Genomic DNA, 15,439 nt, shown 5'->3' with positions numbered 1-15,439 from the left:
TGTTGTAGGATGAAAGTTGAGGAGACCACAACAGTGTCACCGGTAACTAATATTCCCTACTTTATGTAGCAACATAAAGATGGTCAAATTTTCAGATTTTTAAAATCCATTAGCTGTTTCATAAACCGCTTTCTTAATATGTTTAAGTAGTTCTAAGTATGTTAATGTAAACTTCCAAATTATGCTTTTATCAGTACTTGTTAGTATTCTGCAGGCATGCTTAGGTACTGCTGTAGGTATTTGAATGTAACCTGAAATGCAACAGCGTCAGCCCACATTGGAGGTACCTCACAAGTGATTCCACTTCTCTTGTAACTTGCCATTTACAGGGACTTTTTGCTCAGAACATTTAATCAGTGTATTGTCAGTTTACAATCTGTCGCCAATTTGAATGGTCTAAAAATCAAATGTTGGTGGTATTTTCTTACCAGGAACATTCCCTTAATTAAAGACTAGTTGTGGTCATTTTAATATTGACGCTATTAAGCAAGAAGCCACAATACAACCACCAGGCTTATGTCTCAAACGAATTATAAAAGACAGTTTGGTCCAGTGTCACATTATAAATCCTCATTATAATAGCCTCTATACAGTGATTTGTGCTGCCTCTGTAAGAATGTACCCTATTTTCTTCATTTCATCATATTAATTTTAATGTGGTCTTGCTACACACATTTAGTTATTGCAATCGTATAATATGTAGTCAAAGGTTGAATGTTTAAATAATAAATATAAACACTTTATTTTTTCTACTTGAACAGCTGATATTACATTTATGTGTGACAAGCGATGTAACAAGAAACGGTCATGTGGACGACACAAGTGTAATGAAATTTGCTGTGTGGTAAGTTCATTTATACAGTGTAAGGGTATGTCTACATTATGAAATTAGGTCGATATTATAGAAGTCGATTTTTAGAAATCGATTTTACAGTCGATTGCGTGTGTCCACACTAAGCGCATTAAGTCGGCGGAGTGCGTCCTCACTACCGTGGCTAGCATCGACTTACAGAGCAGTGCACTGTGGGTAGCTATCCCACAGTTCCCGCAGTCTCCGCTGCCCATTGGAATTCTGGGTTAAGCTCCCAATGCCTGATGGGGCAAAAACATTGTCACGGATGGGATAGTGGTAGGGCCCCCACCTAGAATGTCATGCAGCTGTTCACAGAAGTGGCATGTGTGGGGCTCTGACCCGGAGCGACCGTTTGCCTCCTTTGTCTTTTGGTAGGCTTGCCTGAGCTCCTTAACTTTCACGCAGCACTGCTGTGTGTCCCTGGTGTAGCCTCTGTCCAACATGCCCTGTGAGATTTTGGCAAATATATTTGCATTTCTTCTTTTGGATCAGAGTTCTGCCTGCACAGATTCTTCTCCCCATACAGCAATCAGATCCAGTGTCTCCCTTTCGGTCCATGCTGGAGCTCGTTTGCGATTCTGGGACTGCATGGTCACCTGTGCTGCTGAGTGCAGCTGAACTCGCCACACTGACCAAACAGGAAATTAAATTCAAAAGTTCCTAGGGCTTTTCCTGTGTACCTGGCTAGTGCATCGGAGTTCAAAGTGCCGTCCAGAGCGGTCACAATGGAGCACTCTGGGATAGCTCCCAGAGGCCAATACTGTCAATTTGCATCTGCACTACCCCAAATTTGACCCAGCAAGGTCGATTTTAGCGCTACTCCCCTCGCCAGGGAGGAATACAGAAGTCGATTTTAAGAGCTCTTTAGGTCAACGGAATGGGGTTGGTTGTGTGGACGCGGTCATTTTTTAAATTGACCTAACGCAGCTAAATTCTACCTAACCCCGTAGTGTAGACCAGGGCTAAGAAATGGTTCAGGGTAAAATGCTACATCTGTACCTATTTTTTTTTTTTAAATAGTATGTGAAAAGGCTGCTGAGATATAGATTCTCTGTTTTGTAATGTAAAATATTCATCCTTACCACTTTGTTCAAAAAGTCTTTAGGATTAATGCTGTGCACCCAAGTGTGATTGTGTAACTAAGACAGTTGTTCTCAACCTGTGGCCCGCAGGTCACATGCAGCCCAATTAGCACACAGCTGCGGCCCAGCTGTATGCTAAAGGCTACAGGGACTCAGCTGTGTGCTAAAGGCCCTAGGGCTGGGGTCCTAGCTGCCTTGCAGCCCGGCCTCTGCAGGCCTGGCTGCACTGCCGCCTGGCCACTGTAGGGCCGGCTCCAGGGGCCCGGCTGTCCTGCCAGCCGGGCCGGCTCTGGGGGCCCGACTGCCTGGCCCCGCCCCCAGGGCTCCGTTCCTGGCCCCGCTCTCTGGAGGGCTCTCTGAGTGGGGTTGCTGGGCATAGGGGTCTGTGAGGGGGTTTGGGGGAGGCGCACTGTGGTTCTCAACCTGCAGCCCAGGTAACATATCGTGGGCCGCATATATGAAAATAGGTTGAGAACCACTGAACTAAGAGCTTGTCAACACACAAGCTGTACCACTTTAACTATACTAGTATACTTAAAGCAGTACAACCCTTTAGTATGGACACAATTATACCAGTATAAATGTGCCTTATACCAGTATAGCTATTCCCATATGGGAAGCGGAGTAAACTATACTGGTATAAGGCATCTATATATCAGTTTAACTGTGACCATGCTAGGGGTTGTACAGAATAACAACTTTGGTTTTAAAAAAAAAAAAATCACACCCTAAACAAATACAGATCCTATATCAGCCCAACACTTTGTGTATACTAGTCCTAAGTTGATAAAATTCCAGTTGAACAATGAGATACTGTCATAGATCTACAGGATTGGTGCTATGACCCCAGCTTTGGAGTAGTCTCAGGAAGGATCCCTTTAGTGTGCCAGACCCCCTTGGGGTCTCACTCTTCCTCCAGGGTAAGCCATGCGGTTTCCTGCCTCCTTAGACTGGACCTCTGGGCCTTCATCACACCAAGAGCTCCATTCAGTGAGTCTCACTAAGATAGACCCCTTAGGGAGCAATGCACCTCCACCAGCATCTGCAGTGACACTCAGCCAGTGTTGTCAAACTGTAGGGGTTTATTAGTTGACTAGAATGCAACATAGGAAGACCTTGGTTAGCATAGAGAAATGAATAGGGCCCTACCAAATTCATGGTCCATTCTGGTCAGTTTCACGTTTTCAAATGTTTATATCTGAAATTTCACGGTGTTGTAACCATGAGGGTCCAGACCCAAAAGGGGGTTCTGGGGAGATTGCAAAGCTGTTGTAGGGGAGTCACGGGATTGCCACCCTCACTTCTGCCCTGCATTCAGAGCTGGGCTCTGAAGGCAGCATCCATGGAGCTTCCTGCAGCTGCAGGAGGTTCCCGGAGGTGGAGGTGGGTCTGATCTCCCCTGTGCTGCTGGGAATGCCCCAGCCGGGGGCTGCTAGTCCCAGCCAGGCTAGGGAGGGACAGGACTTGCTCTTCCCCTGCACGGCTGCGCTTGCGGGGAGATCTTCGCCCTCTAGTCCTTAACTCCCATTTCACACTGCCCCCGTCCTTTGTTCCTGAACTGGGGAAATGCTGCTTGGCTTCCTGCAGAGAGGAGGGACAATCTGTGGTCATTGGTTGCCAGGTTTCAGTATCCCGGTGATTTGCTTCATGGTTTCTCCACTGACGCTGGGATTAAGGCCCACTTAGGCCTGGTCTACACTATGAGTTTAGTTCGAATTTATCAGCGTTAAATCGAATTAACCCTGCACCCGTCCACACAACGAAGCCATTACTTCGACATAAAGGGCTCTTAAAATCGATTTCTGTACTCCTCCCCGACGAGGGGAGTAGCGCCGAAATCGACATTGCCATTTCGAATTAGGGTTAGTGTGGCCGCAATTCCCCCCTCCCCCTTTGGGGGGAGGGATAGCTCAATGGTTTGAGCATTGGCCTGCTAAACCCAGGGTTGTGAGTTCAATCCTTGAGGGGGCCACTTAGGGATCTGGGGCAAAATCAGTACTTGGTCCTTCTAGTGAATACAGGGGGCCGGACTCGATGACCTTTCAAGGTCCCTTCCAGTTCTAGGAGATAGGATATCTCCATTAATTAATTAATATTAATTAATAATTAGTTAATTCAATGGTATTGGCCTCCGGGAGCTATCCCACAGTGCACCATTGTGACTGCTCTGGACAGAAATCTGAACTTGGATGCACTGGCCAGGTAGACAGGAAAAGCCCCGCGAACTTTTGAATTTCATTTCCTGTTTGCCCAGCATGGACCCAACGGGAAATACTGAATCTGATCTCTTTATGGGGAGATGAATCTGTTCTATCACAACTCCGTTCCAAAAGACGAAATGCCAAAACATTTGAAAAAATCTCCAAGGCCATGATGGACAGAGGCCACAACAGGGACTCAACACAGTGCAGTGTGAAACTTACGGAGCTGAGACAAGCGTACCAGAAAGCCAAAGAATCAAATGGACGCTCACGGAGGGAGGGGCGACTGACGACTGTAGCTATCCCACAGTTTCCGCACTCTCTGAAAACCATTTGAATTCTCGGTTGAGCTCCCAATGCCTGAAGGTTGAGCTCCCAATGACAAAAACATTGTCGCGGGTGGTTCAGGGTGTATGTCGTCAGGCCCCACCCCCTCCCTCCCTCTGAAAGCAAAGGGAAAAAAATCGTTTCTCGCCTTTTTTCACTGTCACCGTATGTCTACTGGATGCTGCTGGCAGACGCCGTGCTGCAGCACTACACAGCAGCATCCCCTTGCCTTGCCTTGCAGACGGCAGACGGTGCAGTATGACTGGTAACCGTCATCGTCGTCCCGTGGGTGGTCCTGGCTGGCCTCGGTGAGGTCGGTCGGGGGCGCATGGACAAAAAAGGGAATGACTCCAGGTCATTCTCTTCTTTAAGTTTTGTGTAATGGAGATTCAGTCCTGCCTGGAATATCATGCCAGCTGGAGGCTTCTGCCTCAGGCTGCTCTCCCAGTCGGCAGCACCGCGCGGTCACATCTACCCCAACCTACCCCTTGCTCCCAGGGCTCACAATCATATACTTTTTGCTGCAAATAAAAAAATAAAGCTGCCGTTTAGAACTGTCCCCCAACATACATATCCTGGGACATTTTGTATTTTACCAATGTCAACCAAAGGCCCACACACAAATGGAGATTCAGTCCTGCCTGTGCTTCTATCCTAGTGCTTATCACAGATTCCCATTTTCAGCTATAGGCTGAGCAAGTGCAGAATGGTGGTTCACTCGACTTCGCTGTAAGCCAGCCGCCCTCCCCCCTTTGATCTCTGCTTGCAGAGGCAATAAAGTATGTGTTGTTTCAAATTCATGCATTCTTTATTACTTCATCACACAAAAGGGGGGATAACTGCCAAGGTAGCCCGGGAGGGGTGGGGGAGGAGGGAAGCAACGGGTGGGCTTGTTGTAGGGATACCCCCTAGAATGGCATGCAGCTCATCATTTCTGCGGGATGTCTGGGGCTCTGACCCGGAGCGGCCGTTTGCCTCTCTGGTACTTTAGTAGGCTTGCCTGATATTCTAGGCAGGACTGACTCTCCATTAGACAAAACTTAAAGAAGAGAATGACCTGGAGTCATTCCCATTTTTGTCCAGGCGCCCCCAACCAATCTCACCGAGGCCGGCCAGGAGCACCCATGACAGCAGCAGACGGTACAGTATGGCTGGTAACCGTCTTTGCTAACTTGCAAAGGCAAGGGGATGCTGCTGTGTAGCGCTGCAGTACCGCGTCTGTCAGCAGCATCCAGTAGACATACGGTGACAGTGGGAAAAGGCTGAACGGGCTCCATGGTTGCCGTGCTATGGCGTCTGCCCGGGCAATCCAGGGAAAAGGGCGTGAAATGATTTTCTGCCATTGCTTTCACGGAGGGAGGATTGATTGACGACATTTACCCATAACCACCCATGACAAATTTTTGGTCCCATCAGGCATTGGGATCTCAACCCAGAATTCCAATGGGTGGGGGAGACTGCGGGAGCTATGGGATAGCTACCCACAGTGCAACGCTCCGGAAGTCGACGCTAGCCTCAGTACATGGACGCACACCACCGAATTAATGTGCTTAGTGTGGCCGCATGCACTCGACTTTATACAATCGGTTGCCAAAAATCGAATTCTGTAAATTTGGAGTAATCCCGTAGTGTAGACATATCCTTTGTCCCAGACAGCTAGGCTGCTAACCAGCAAGTTAAAAGGTGCCACTCACACCTTTGTCTTTAGCCTGCCCTCAGAGCATACAGATCTTCCCCTCACCACCACCACCACCCATACTAGGTAACCCTACAGTATATGGGGAAACTGAGGTATACATCGTCTTCATACAAATATTGCAGAAAATTCCCACTTAATCACAGATGCTCAGCATGTGGTATGAAAAGAATCTTAATGACTGTTAATTTCTTCTATCCTTGGGTACAGTAATATGGCCATGGCCAGTAGTGGATTTTAATCATGTTTTGCCATTTTGGGGGGCATTTTAGAGGGGTAAAAGCATTGATAATGTATTAATTTTTCATAAATATTTTTTCCAGGACAAAGAACATAAGTGTCCCTTGGTTTGTGGCCGCAAACTCAATTGTAGCCTTCATAGATGTGAAGAACCTTGTCACCGTGGCAACTGTCAAACATGCTGGCAGACAAGTGAGTATACTACAGTACATATATTCATATTTAGTAGATCAGTGCACTGTAGACATTTTAAACTCTGATCCTTTAAGAGGTTTATTCTCTGATTAGGTGTATTATTGAAAGTGCATTATTTTTCTATAATAAAAATTCAGATACTCAATTATGGAGATGATCATGATTGCCCTATTTTGCCATGGGTAATGAAGTTGTATAATTGAATTAGATGAATTTATTTTATTTGTTAGATTTAATAATTTCACTATAGGATTTATATTTTAAAAAAAAATTAATGTCAGTAAAGTTTACTTACAGTTTAAGGCCCTGATCCTGCAGTCACTTAGGAACAAGATTAACTTCACAGACACAAGCAGTTATTCATAAGAATTAAGGTCCTAGTTGTGTTTCATCAGTTTCTTTTCACAAGCACTAAATTTATTTTAAAAGGTGTCAAATTGAAAGCGTTGCAGACTAAAGACTTCGTTTAGCTACAGAACCAGACTCTATAAATTTTCCCATACTGGCCCAATCGTGTATCTTAACCCTAGCCTAGTGGGACCACCTATAGGAATGGAAGTTATGTGATCGCCATGCCGTGGAGATTCTTGGGCTCTCTGCTCAGATGTTGAATTATGGAAACTTCTGTGGAGTCAACACCTGTCCACTAGGTACTGCACTGAGACCAACACACAACCATCAAATAGTAACAATTTTTGGTGATTACTAAAATCATACAGATTCAGACAGATGTCTTTTATGTGATGGGGTTTGATGTACACTTAAAAGTTAGATCAACATAAATAAGCGTCAGTTGGGGGTGTGAAAAACCCCCACACCCATGACCGACATAGTTATGCCGACCTAACCCATAATGCCATCCATGGCCCATAATTTTCATGCTTTTCTTATTAAAATCCACAAACCCACGTGACACTTTTCAGTGTCCACCCCCTGACACACAGCTCTGCAGTATTCTTATGAACGTTTCAAATACAAGACGCACATTTCTGTATTTGAAGACCCGCAGGAAGTACCAAAACAATGGGGGATATGACGATTTGTTTGAGGACAGCTTAAGGGACGTAGCAAAAAACAATTCAAGTTGATGGTTGCCATTCACGGAGCAGCTGCACATGGTGAAATGCTGCTTCTGGGCCCAAGAAACAAGTACTGACTGGTAGGATCGCATCATAATGCAGGTTTGCAATGACTAGCAGTAGCTGCAGAGCTTTTGGATGTGAAAGGCCAAATTCCCAGATCCGTATGTCAATCTTGCCCCAGCCCTCCACCATAGGGACACAGGAATGAGAGCTGCATTGACAGTGAAGAAGCTAGTGGGGGGCAGCTTGCAACATTAGATTGCTACAGGCCAGTGAGAAATCATTTTGAAGTTGGAAAATCCACATAGGGGACATTGTCATGCAAGTGCTATGCAGGTCTGTGACCCTCAGCAACATGCCTCAAGACCAGAGCAGCCCCAGTGGAGTGTCTATCCACCTTGCTCCAGATCTCAGCCCAAGGACCAACAGCCAGTGCATATCAGGGTACCACCACCATGCTAATTGGCTTTTCTGGAGTCCATGAGGCTTCCCCACATGCTTTACAGCATCCCTACTCCCTTCCTGCCCTCCCATATTGAGTAGGCACCAGAAGCGTCTACAACATGGTCCCCATTTCCCCTTTGCTGGGACCTGTACCATGCAAGGGGAATTGCTTACTTAGGACTTTCCTGTCCAATTCTTGTTAGATAAGGATCTCCCTCAACACCCATTGATCTCTTTCTCTTCATCACCAGATGAGGCAGTACTTGCGGAGTCTACCTCACCCCCTTCAGATGATTTCAGGGCCGACCGGGACTTAATAAAAAGGGTGGTTGTGGCTCTGCTTATCCAACCAGAGGAGGTGCAAGAAAAGTTGCACAGATTGGTGGACATTTTGACCTTTGATACCTCTAGGGTAGTTCTCCCTATAAATGAAGCTATCCTAGAGCCCATCAAGATCTTATGGCATACCGCATCCTCCCTTCCTCTCACTGTTAAAAGGGCGGAAAGGAGATATGTCCCTTCTTAGGGATATTAATATTTTTACAAACCACCTGGTTTCCTGATAGTGTCTACTGCAAACAGGGAAAGAAGCAAGAAAGCTGGACCTCTTTGGTTGGAAGATTTATTTCACAGGAGAGTTACAACTGAGAATCACGAACCAGCAGGTTCTGCTGAGTCAGTATGATTTTAACCTATTTTTGCCCACTTCCTAAGTGTTTGGTCCCATGTCACCAGTGGGTCCTAAGCACAGTGATACAGGGATATACCCTTTACTTCTGTCCCCACTTCACACTCCCCTTCCCTGTTCCTCTTCAGAATCACACTCACAAGAGTGTGATATTCAGTCTCTCCTCCTTGTGGGGGTCATAGAGGAAGTTCCCCTGCCTTTCCAAGGAAGAGGATTGTATTCCTGATACTTCCAAATCCTGATGGCAAAGGAGAGTCTCAGGCTTATTTTAGATCTAAAATAGCTGTTCTCAAACTATGGGGTGGACTACCAGGGGAGGCACAGGAATGTGTCACGGTAGGCATGACCTGTGTGCTGTCTTTTTTTTTTTTTTTTTTCTTTCTCTCTTTCTTCCCCTGACATCAGCCCTAGGGTGGCAGCAGCAGTGCAGAAGTAAGGATGGCAATGGGGCACTAAGTCTGCTATGAAAAGTGATGACAAATATCACTTTTCACATTCTCCCCTTTACTTCTAAGTCTGCTGTCTAAGTCAGCTGTGAAAAGTGATATTGATGAATATCATTTTTCACATTGCCACCCTTACTTCTGTACTGCTGCTGGCCAGTGCTGCCTTCAGAACTGAATGGCGCGGTATATGTACTTGGGGGAAGGGAGAGATGTTAACGACTACAGACACAAAGAAGGGGGGCCCGATCAAATAAGTTTGAGAACCACTGATCTAAAGCAACTAAACAAGTTTCTGAAGAAAACAAAATTTGTCATGGTTACTCTTACTTCTGAAATCCCCTCCTTAGAGACTGGGGACTGGTTCGTTGCTCTTGACTTGGGGGAAGGGATAGCTCAGTGGTTTGAGCATTGGCCTGCTAAACCCAGGGTTGTGAGTTCAATCCTTGAGGGGGCCATTTAGGGATCTGGGGCAAAAATCTGTCTAGGGATTGGTCCTTCTTTGAGCAGGGGGTTGGACTAGATGGCAATTCATCACAGCAAAGAAATTTCCTCAGATTCATGGTCAGTGAATCCTACCACCAGCTCACAGTTCTCCCGTTTGGCCTGTCAGCAGCTCCCTCTCCTCCCCCTCCACCACCCAGGTGTTTACAAAATGCATGGCAGTTGTTTTTGTTGCCCTTCTCTGTACTTTTCTTTTTCCATTTCTAATGTATCTTTTTTGAGATGGAGCGACCAGAACTGCACGCAATATTCAAGGTATAACCATACCGTGGATTTATATAGTGGCATTATGACTTTTACTATCTTATTACCTATCCCTTTCCTAATGGTTCCTAACATTGTTAGCTTTTTTGGCTGCCATTGCACATTGAGCAGATGTTTTCAGAGAACTATCCATAATGATTCCAAGACCTCTTTCTTGAGTGGTAACAGCTAATTTAGAACCCATCATTTTGTGTGTATAGTTGGGATTATGTTTTCCAATGTGCATTACTTTGCATTTATCAACATTGAATTTCATCTGCCATTTTGTTGCCCAGTCACCCAGTTTTATGAGACCCCTTTGTAACTCTTTGCAGTCTGCTTTGGACTTAACTATCTTGAGTAGTCTTGTGTCATCTGCAAACTTTGCACCTCACTGTTTTTCAGAACATGTGAATATGTAGAATAGCACTGGTCCTAGTACAGATCCCTGGGGTACCCTGTTATTTACCTCTCTCCATTGTGAAACCTGACCATTTATTCCTATCCTTTGTTTCCTGTCATAGCTTCAATTACATGTACATAATTAAACACCTGTAATGCTTTCCCTGTTAACTTAGAGAGCAGGACAGTTATTCTCTGGCCCTCAGGGATGTTCTATAGCCTAGTGATCCTTTCAAAGATGGTCAAATATTCCTCAGTGCAAACAGTTTCCTTGTAACTAGGGCAGAATTTGTCCCAATCATTTGATCCTTGGAGAGGAGTGCTTACTGCCTGAGGGTTTTGTATCCATGCCTCCAGCATCCTGTGTTGATGATTTCTCCTCCCACTTCCACTCCTCTAGTTCTGTGACTCACTAATGTGCAGCTATTTCTGCTGCCTGTTTCTGCTTCTCGGCTTCCAGGGCTCTTTGGTGTGCTGCTTCCTCTGACTCCCACTTTTGCTTTTCTGCCTCCAGGGTTCTCTGGTGGGCTTCCTCTTGTGCTGCCTGTTTCTCTTTGGCTGTTTACATCTGGAATTCTTGTTCCTTTGCCACCTCTAACCTGGCCAACTGTAACTTCATGGCTGTTTCACTGAGGGCTGCCTTAGGCTGATTTTCTAAGCCTTTGCCCTCAGGCCCTTTTATTGGATCAGTCTGAACTTTTGACCATTTATCCTGCTGGCTCATTTTATACTTTGTTTAGTTCTCTTTCCTTTACCTGAAATAAACAAATGGAAAATAACAAACTGCAAACTTTTATTTGTCTGTTCCCCAACCATCTCATTTGTGAATCTCTTAGAATCTAATTTACAAGTGCTTGAGGTCTGATACTTAGCTAACCAGTAAACTGTGTAAATCCTGGCAACTACATCATTATGAAGGTTATTAGGGTACCCAGGACCATAAGTCACCTTGTTAATTCCCTCCTTCCAGCATGAGGATGCCTTGCTTATGCTTATCTGGATGCTACCCCTCTGATATCACCAGCTTGTTAGCAACCCAAATACTCTCCTTTCGGCAATGTTAGCCCTTACTTTGCTTTGCAGGTTAACAATAGATGCACTCCAGTCACCCCTTATCCACTGAACACTCCCAGAAATACCAGGTCTGCTATCTCTAAGGGATCAGTGTACACAGCAGCTTGCATGATTCATGCAAGCATGGGGACATCCTCAGCCCACCTTCAGTCCCTCTTACTGGCCCTAGTGCAGCCCATGGGGACCCATAAGCATGATTCTCCAGGTCAGAGCAATCTAACAGGGAGTCACTCTCCCTACCACAAGAGAGTAATTAGAGCTTCCACCTGATCCCCATGAGCTGGATCCAATAGTTCTACCAGTACTGGCAAGGTTATCCTCCTCATCTCCCGATGAGGCAGTCATCCCAGCTTCACCATTCCCTCTGGGTGACAATAAGCAGTTTTGAGAGCTGCTACGTAGAGTGGCAGAGGAGCTCCAGATGTTCCTGGAGAAGGTTCAGGACACACAATTCAAGCTCCTGGACATCCTGCATCACACAGGGTCCAGCCAAATAATACTGGTGAATGAAGCCAGATATGTCCAGCATATATTGGCAATGTGCATCTCTACCCCCAAGAGGGCTAAGAAGCACTACTTTGTCCCAGCTAAGGGAGCAGAGTTTCCATTTACCCACCTTGCACCAAACTCCCTACTTGTTCAGATTGCCACAGAAAGATCTAGCCACCCACTCTGAAATTAGGAGGCCAAGTGACTGGACCTGCTGGGAAGGAAGGTTTTTTCATCCTCTAGTTCAATATTCTGAATTGAACGCTATCTAGTGCTGTTGGTCAAGTATGATTTTCTGAATTATTGAAAGTTCTTGGATTTTAAGGACAAATTTCCCCAGCAAGACATGGCTCAATTTCAGGCCCTTATTGATGAAGGCAAGTTGGTGTCCAGAACTGCATTTGTGGAGAAACTATAACACAATGAAGCACTTGCCCTTCAAGACCAACCTTTTCAACAAAAAGACTGAGGAGTCTTTGCACTCACTATAGGACTCCAGGGCAACCCTCCATTTTCTGGGTATATATACGCCTGCCCCAAAGATCCACGAACATCCTGGCAAAACAAGAACTGTGCCTTAACCATTTTGCCATCAGTGATTCTATGAACCTCTTTGTGAAAGGCAGAGTGTGCAAAAGCCACAATACCTACATCCTACACATCCTTCACATCAATCCAACCTTATTCCCCAGGCATAAGATATTATTGATACCATCTCCACCCAATCCTCACATATGCTTTGGTGGCTTGTTTTCCACAACCGGAGTGCAATAACAATGGACAAGCTGGGTGCTGAATATCATCCATTCTGGCTCTACCAATAAGTATTTCTTCCTGCCCCCTCCAAAACTCCCTTCCCCATCCTTCTTTGAGACCATTCTCATGAGGAGATCCTTTGCCCAGAAGTAGAATCCCTCCTTAGAAATATTTCCTAGTCCCAAAAAGAAGGGAGGGTAGAGACCCACTTTCCATCTGCACCATCTCAGTGTCTTTTTTTTATTTGCAAACTAAAATTCCATATGGTTACACTGGCATCCCTCAAAAGGAGGCCAGCTTTCAATATGAAAGATGCATACTTTCATGTGGACATTGACCCCTTCCACACAAGATTTCTGTCAGGTTTATGGTGGGTCCTGACCAGTACCAATACAGGGTACTCCCATTTGGCCTAGCAACCACACCCAGCATCTTCATCAAAGTGTTTCTAGTAGTAGCAGCACAGTTCAGATGCAGCAGCTTCACCATTTTCCTATATTTAGACTATTGGCATCTTGTTGAAAGGACACATGAGAAAGCCCTCACATCAACATCATCTCTGCTTCACCTTCTCTCATCCCTAGGAATCTGTGTGAACATGGAAAAATCTACCCTGATTCCAACTAAGACTTCAGAATTTATAGGAGCAATCAGTCAGGGTGAGGGTTTATCTCCCGATGGATAGATTTCACACCATGAGTAACGTGATAGACCAGGTAATGTGCGCCTCTTGAACATAATTTCACTTTCCTTTCTCTCCCGGGATGCATCAAGGACTTATGCCACACTATTTACCAGACTCCACTTCCATTTCCTGCAGACTTAGTTCCAAACAGTATATAAACCAATCAGTCACAGCATGAACACCATAGTGACACTTTCTACCAGGGTGAGGACCTCACTAACTTGGTGGAAAAATCCTGAACAAGTGTGTGTAGGTATTCCTTTCCTAGCCCCACACCTGACAAGATGATCATTACAGACACGTGAGCTCCTCCATGATAGTCTGGGGAGCTCACGTGTACAGTCAGATGGTGCAGGGACTTGGATGCCTCGAGAGCCCAGAATGCACATCAGTCTTGTGGACTTCTGGGCAGTCCAGGAAATTTGTGAAGCCTTTCTGCCATTCATTTTCACTGGGTACTCATAATATTGGACAGCATAACTGTGTTCTACATAAACAGGGGTGAGTGAGATCCATCCCCCTGTGTGTAGAAGCTGTTACCTTATGGAACTGGTGGATCAAAAATCATATTACCCTTTTAGCAGTGTACTCTCCAGAAATGCAGAATTAATTGGCAGACAGCCTTAGTCAGTAGTGAACAGCATTTTCACTCAGTGGGGAACCCCCATTTGGGGCAGGCAAACAGGAAATGCAACATGTACTTCTCCAGGGGAGCTCAAGAAAAGCACTCCAGAGGCAATATTCTCCTTCTGCCCTGGTCAGATTACTTGAGCTATGCCTACCCTCCCATCATGATACCACCTCAAGTTCTATAGAAGATTTAGTAAGACAAAGCATAAGTCATTGCTCCCAAACGGCCCAGACTGTTCTGGTTTCTAAGCCTCCTACAGATGTCATCCCATCCAACAATCAGCATGCAATCCTTTCCAAATCTCTTGACTCAGGAGAATGATAGAGTCTACCATCCCAACCCCAAAGCACTTCATCTCATGGCTTGGCATTTTGATGGGTGTCCAGCCTAGAAAGTACCTGCTGTGAAGCCATGCAGCCATTCTTAATAATAGCAGAAAGGACTCCGCCAGAAAATGCTATGTAGCTAAGTGGAAAAATTTCTCTATCTGGGCCCAGCAAAAGCATACATCTTCAGAGACAGCAGATAGTCCCGCTGTTTTAGACTTACTGTGAAGGCATCAGTTCTTTCCCTTAATTCACTGCAAGTTCACCTGGTGGAAATCAGCATGTGTCATCTGTCATCAGACAGTCACTTGATCTTTACCCAGCCTTTAACCAAATTCTTGAAAGGCCTGATGAGAACCTTTCCACCAGTAAACAAACAAAACCTTCAATGTGACCTTACCTTAGTACTTTTGGCACTCACTAAGTCACCCTTTGAACAACTAGCTAAGTGTTCCATGTTTTACCTCTTGATGAAGGTAGCATTCCTCATTGCTATCACCTTGGCCAGAAGGAAAAGTTAACTCATGACACTGACAACTGATCCTTCATATGCAATATTGCATGAGGACAAGGTTTTGCTATGACTACACCCAAAATTGACTCCTAAATTAGTTTTGGAATTTAACCTAAATTGGCTAGTTCACCTACCTGCGTGTTTTGGTTTTATTTTTTTGTTTTTTTTTTCCTGAAGCCCAATGCCTCTGGCATGGAGAGGATTCTTCATTTCCTTGATGTGCGATTTTTACCTGCTGAAAACAAAACTGATCAGAAAGCCTCCTAGGGTATGTCTACACTGCAATTAAACACTTGTGGTTGGCCATTGTCAACTGACTCAGCTACAGGGTTGTTTAATTTGTGGTGTAGATGTTTGGGCTTGGGTTGGAGCCCTGGCTCTGGGACCCTGTGAAGCGGGAGGGTCCCAGGGATCAAGCTCGAGCCCAAACATCTACACTGCAATTAGACGGGCTCACTGGGCTCAGGCTATGGGACTAAGTTAGTTGACCGGGCCAGCTGTCAGTGTTTAATTGCAATGTAGACCTACTCCTAGACTGTTGGTTGCCATAGCGGAACAAGTTCA

The 15,439-nt window shown here is 45.4% G+C and overlaps 1 protein-coding gene across 1 annotated transcript in view; it reads left to right on the top strand.

Annotated features, from left to right (window-relative positions):
- The window catches only part of NFX1 (nuclear transcription factor, X-box binding 1), a gene marked incomplete at its 3' end in the record, with an annotated part of 129,141 nt that overhangs the window by 96,738 nt on the left and 16,964 nt on the right, over positions 1-15,439 (top strand). The window contains exons 11-12 of the mRNA XM_029913306.1: positions 762-844; positions 6,483-6,591. Of these exons, the coding sequence (XP_029769166.1) occupies positions 762-844; positions 6,483-6,591 (192 nt within the window). The remainder of the gene's footprint in view (positions 1-761; positions 845-6,482; positions 6,592-15,439) is intronic.

This window comes from Terrapene carolina, unplaced genomic scaffold, assembly GCF_002925995.2.
Source record: "Terrapene carolina triunguis isolate 2854851 unplaced genomic scaffold, T_m_triunguis-2.0 Scaffold580, whole genome shotgun sequence".
Lineage (NCBI taxonomy): Eukaryota > Metazoa > Chordata > Testudines > Emydidae > Terrapene > Terrapene triunguis.
The sequence above is the reverse complement of the archived record's forward strand: the minus strand, read 5'-3'. Positions and strand labels throughout refer to the sequence as shown.